This window comes from Lolium perenne, chromosome 2, assembly GCF_019359855.2.
Source record: "Lolium perenne isolate Kyuss_39 chromosome 2, Kyuss_2.0, whole genome shotgun sequence".
NCBI lineage: Eukaryota > Viridiplantae > Streptophyta > Magnoliopsida > Poales > Poaceae > Lolium > Lolium perenne.
In genome coordinates this window covers 255847339-255852839 of record NC_067245.2, presented here as the reverse complement: position 1 = coordinate 255852839, position 5501 = coordinate 255847339, and the positions used below count along the sequence as shown (strand labels likewise).

The following is a 5501-nucleotide window of genomic DNA, read 5'->3' as shown; positions in this document are numbered from 1 at the left end:
CAGCGTTTATCCTACGTGGCACTGCTAAGATATCACCACTGTACATGTACTAATAGGAATGTGTAATGGCAATGTACGCTGAGAAATACGCCAGCGCGGGATGCGCGGTCAAATACGGGAAAAAGGTCAACGAATTAGGAGTGACGGATTCATCTTGGCCCTATCCAGATGTCACGCGAAAAAAGGGCTATCCGCTGCAAATTCTGCGTGACACGTGAAGATGAGAGGACGAGATTCTCTCCACGTTGAGGCCAAAGCATGACCTGCTTGCTGCAGCCAAACTCGAATCGAATCAGCATGACACGTAACTTTGGACGTGCTTCCTCCACAGGCCCAGTAAGCCAGTGACGTCCCCCACAACGGTCGATTCCTTTGAGTGTACTAGTATGAAAAAAAATATACTCCGTACGCAGATACAAATGGGTCATGGCTTCCAATTTGAATCCAGCCGGCTACTGCTAGTGCAGTAGTGCTAGGTGTACGAGAGGCAGCGAGACTGGAACAATTCTCCGTGCCCACAACGGCTTTCTCCTGTGCGCCCCGTGCGCCGCTCGGCCCGCCGCGCACAGTCCCCAATGGAGTAGTATAGCGGAAAATTTGAAATCCCATCTCGGCGCCCCGCCTCGGTTCTTGCGAGCACGCAGTACAAAACACACTGACCAGTCCAGTGCGCACTTTACTCTGTCCCACGCCTCCCAAAGCTCTTCTTCTCAAACACCGCAAAGCCCAAACCCAAATCCGTCCTCTCCGATTTGAAGCTCTGAGCTGAACCAATGGGTCTCTGCCTCAGCAAGAAGCAGCACCGGCGACAAGAAGAGCAGCCGTCCAATGCGGCCAAGAAGAACAGTGGGAGCAGCAAGCGGGTCACCGGCAAGGACGGCGCCGCGCTAGTCACGGAGACCAAGAAGGCGCCGCAGCCGAAGCCGGCGCAGTCCAGGAAGGCCGCGCCACCGAGGGCAGAAGAGCCGGCGGCGGACAAGCGCACGGTCTTCGTCGTCAAGGCTGCCGCCGCCGCAGCCGCTGCCGAGGTGGCCGCGGAGAGCGATGGGGCGAACTCGAGGAGGGCGCCGGCACCGGCGGAGGAGGCGAAGCCGGCGGTTGTCGTGAGCAGGGTGCCGGTGCGGACCTCGAGCTGCACCAAGGAGGAGGTGGACGCGATACTCATCCAGTGCGGCCGCCTCAGCCGGAGCTCCTCGGCGTCCGGGAAGACGGCCGCGTCGGGCGAGAGCGGGCACCAGCGGAGGTACTCCGGATCCAAGAGGAGCTACGACTTCGACCGGGACAGGAGAGGCGGGGGCGCCGACGACGAGCTCGACTGGGAGAGGCACGGCGGTCCCGGCGGCGGCGCGTCCAGGCCCTCGCCGCGCCGGAGGACGCCCGAGCGTAAGCGGTCGGCCAGCCACGAGGGTCGCAGTGCTGCCGGGAGCGGGAGCAGGCGGGTGAGCCGGTCGCCGGGCCGGCGTGGCGACGGCGCGCCCGCGGCGGCGGCGGCGACCTCCGTCGGGGCCGCCCGGCAGCCCGGGAAGATGGTCTCCGTCCCTGCCCGGGAGAAAGGGCGCGCGCCGTCGCCGGGGAAGCCCGCGCCGGAGAAAGGGCGCGCGCCTTCGCCGGTGAAGTCTGCGCCGTCTGGGAAGAGGTACGCGTCGCCAACCCTGAGGTCCAACTCCCCGGCGAGGGCCGCGGCCGCCGCGAACGAGAATGCCGCGGCGCAAGCGACGCACGGGCCGTCGCTGAGCCGGAGCTCGTCCAGGAAGGCCGATCACTCGCCGTACCGTCGCAACCCCATGTCGGAGCTCGACGAGAACGCTCTAGCCAGCAACAACCATACCGCCAACCACGGCAACAAATCCCAAAAGGTACGGACCGATAAAAGTTTCAATCTTGGCAGAGTTTAGGCATCATTTTCGACAACCAAATTGCTCAAACCATCCTTGAATGCCTTGCGCGCAGAAACCCATTGAGAGCGTCGCCGCCGTGTCGCACAAGTTGGGGATTACGAAGGACAGGCCGGAGAGCGTGGAGGAGGCCGTGTTGTCGGACACGAAGGCGCCTTCATCGAGGATGAACGCGACGCACACCATGAGCATCGTGGCAGAGAGCGTCGTCAACCCGAGGGACGGCCCGGGTGGGCGGTCGTGGAGGCGGTCCTCGCGCGACTTCGACCTGGAGGGCGCCATGGCGTCGGACAACAGAGCGCCGTCTTCCAGGATCAACGCCACGCACTCGGTGAACATCGTGGCCGAGAGCGTCGGCAACCCAAAGGCAGGGCCGGTGGGCAGGTCGTCGAGGCGGTCGTCTCGCGACTTCGACCACAACGGTATCAACTCTGTCGCCTTCCTGAATGAGGCCATGGCGTCAGAAGCCAAGGCGCCTTCGTCCAGGATGAACGCGACGCACACGGTGAGCATCGTGGCCGAGACCGTCGCCAACCCGAAGACAGGCCGGTCGTCCAGGCGCTCCTCTCGCGACTTCGACCACAACGGCAACTCTTACGCCTCCCTGCTCCTCGAGGACATTCAGAGCTATCACCAGCAGAACACCAGCGACACCACCGCCGCACCGGCGCCGGCTTTCTCGCTCCCGGCGTGCGTGTCCAAAGCTTGCTCCATTCTTGAAGCGGTCGCCGACCTCAACTCCTCACCGTCGGAAAACAGGAGCTTCGAGCTGGAACGGTCGGCCGATGACAAGGGGTCGGTCAACATGAGCTACGGCGGGAGGACGCCGGCGGCTGACACGCACGTCGTGGAGTCGGAGGTCGTTGTCAAGGACGACCTGATGGAGCCGAGCCTGCACAAGTACGTGTCCGTCCGGGACATCCGCGGAGAGATCGAGCCGCTGGAGTCCGCCGGGAGCAACAGCTTCGCCGGCAACCCGTGGACGTGCTCGTGGGAGCCCAATTCCGTGGATTCCACCGCCAGGACGTGGACTTCCTCGCAGTCCAACGGCGACGACGATGATATCGAGCAGCACAACAGCGGCGCGGCCAGTGCGCTGGACCAATCTTGGCAGAGCAAGCAGCAGACCGGTGGTCATCCGCAGGTGGGTTCTGGCAGATATGCTCAGGTCGGAGGCAGTGCTCATGCCGGCGGTGGCAGCGTCTTGAGCACACGATCAGATGTTCGTACTGTCTCAGCCAGCTCATCTATTGCTTAGCAATTTTAGGCATTCTGATCAAGGTGGTAGAGTTAGTCTGATTCTGAACTTGTAATGGTGGCAAGACAGGTTGCTGCTTCAGAGATGTTTTTGTTTTTTCTGTTCATCTGGTTATCGAACAAAATCTCACGATATTGCAATGTGTTTATTACTTAGAGCATCTCCAGTCGGGTCCCCCAAAGCGTCCTCCAAAGGGATTTGGGGCGCGCCGGACAGAAAATGCGTTGCAGCCGCGTCCCTCAAAGCCCATTTTTGTCCGGCGCGCCCCCATACGGTGTCCGGCGCCTCGAGTCCGTCCCCGTCCCACAGGGGATGCACCGGGGACGCCGGACACAACGAAAAGCGAGGCGGGCTCCCACATGTCGGCGACTTTTGCATAAACCGTTGGTTCGCGCCTCTTTTCTCGTCGCTCCTTCTTTCCCGCGCCTCCCACCCCACCGCCGCCGCTGGATTTCCCGGCCGTTTGGGCGTCTGATCTCTGCTGAGAGTCGGCACCGTTGTCGCGGATGGGGCTCCCGCCGGTCGTGGCGCCGTCAGCCGCTGCCGCCAAGGCCCCGTAACGCGCCGTCAAATCCGCCCACCTCCGCGCACGTAAGGTGCTCGACGACTTGCCGTGTAGGCGCGATTGGCAGCCGTTTGTTCCGTCGTCTGCCTCGGCGCAATTTTAACCATTGATTTTGCTTTAGCCATGGACAGCGACGATGAGATGGTTGCCCCGTCGCCGGAGGACGAGCAAGCCTTCGACGACGACGTGCGGGAGCATTTGCTGATCATCGCGTCCCTCCAGGACATGCTTGACGCTGAGGCGGAGAAGAGGAAGAGGCCGCGCCGCGGAGGATCAAGGCCGGGAAGAAGGAAGTCGAAGCCCCTGCACAACTTCAAGCTGATCTCGTTGAGCATTTGTGGAGGATCAAAGGAAATACTGTGGCACCTTGATGTAGCATCTAGCCCTATTTATTATATTTGATTACTTGTTTTATTGTTTGTTGTAATTTAATTTGAAAACAATCCTCGCAAACATTTTTATTCATATGCTACATTTGATAAATGGTTTATGTGTTAAAAAAGTAATTTAAATGTTTGGGGGCGGCGTTTGGGGGACGCGGCTGGGGAGCGACGTCCCCCAAAGGCGGCACGAACAAAACACGTCCCCCAAACGCTCAATCCGGCGCGGTTTGGGGGACGCTTTGGGGGACGCGACTGGAGATGCTCTTAGTACTGATGATGAATGACCGAGAGCTTTCAGTCCTTGGATGTAAGATAATGAAGAATGGCTTACTCACAAAAGGCATGGTTATCGCTAAATATAAAGATTTATTTTTGTTACTTTGATTTCAGTGGGTTCTTAACCCCCCTACCCCCACCTGAATTAGACGATAAATCATCATCAACATGTAAAGGCGGTTGATCGATACAACTCTTGAATGTGTCTCAGATTGTCATGACCCCTATCAATAGCACAAGAGAAACGAAGAAACACTCAAAGTGTAGGTAGTGCTCGAAGATTTTAGGGACTTTGAATAGAAGGAGGTCTCCTTATCAAAATGTCGGTGTGCTCTCACTGAGAGATCTTCTGTAGTAGTAAATGTATGGAGTTTAACCCAATCATTGACGCTCATCCACAAGTATGCATTTGTACCTTCACATAACAAAGACCAATCAAAATATGTGTCCGCGTGATAGAGCCTCTATCATAAAGGAGCACATCAGCAACGACATATCCATTCTTGTTCACTACATCATTAACACAACACACCTATATCAAGAATAACATACATGCAAGGTCAATGTTCAAAAACTATGTTTAGTTATCTTCCAAATGTGGAAACACAAACTCTAAAATTTGAGAAGACCTTGTTGTCCATCTCATATACAAACTTATTTTCATTATTTCACTCAAAGCATTGGAAAGAGAGATTTGTCAACATTATCGAGGCAATAAGAGGATAATTTGAAGAAAAAAACAAAAGAGGAAAGGTGTCCAAAATATCACCAACATGTGTGCAAACAAACCATTGAAAAGATCAATTGGCCCTTGTATTTGTTGCAACACAACACACATCCTGCCAAAATATCACATAAGCAACATTTGTACAACCAGGCTTACCAAAAACCATTTATATTCAAGATCATGGCAACATGATTGTCACAAATGGCAAGAAACTCATCAACATGCTTGCAAATGAACTACAAGAAAGGTAAATTGTTCGGCAGGCGGAGGTATTAGAGCTGTGTTCGATCTTGAACTCAGTTGTATGAAACTCTCAAGAGCTTGTTTTGTCAACTCGTGCTCAATCAAAGTTGACATTATCATTCGTGTAACTGCACACACAATAGGCAATGCAAAG

The 5501-nt window shown here is 56.1% G+C and overlaps 1 protein-coding gene across 1 annotated transcript; it reads left to right on the top strand.

The window, feature by feature from the left end:
* Positions 1–544: 544 nt before the first annotated feature.
* Positions 545–3308, top strand: LOC127335688 (uncharacterized). Its single transcript, XM_051362407.2, has 2 exons — positions 545–1856; positions 1951–3308. Exons 1-2 carry the CDS (start codon positions 774–776, stop codon positions 3151–3153), a joined length of 2286 nt encoding a protein of 761 aa, XP_051218367.1. The 5' UTR covers positions 545–773; the 3' UTR covers positions 3154–3308.
* Positions 3309–5501: the final 2193 nt, after the last annotated feature.

What these genes read in the sequence shown, in the direction of transcription:
- LOC127335688 (XM_051362407.2), top strand. Translation starts at nt 774, where the DNA reads ATGGGTCTCTGCCTCAGCAAGAAGCAGCACCGGCGACAAGAAGAGCAG. An exon ending in ACGGCAACAAATCCCAAAAG is followed by an intron (nt 1,857 to 1,950) that starts GTACGGACCGAT and finishes CCTTGCGCGCAG; the next exon opens with AAACCCATTGAGAGCGTCGC.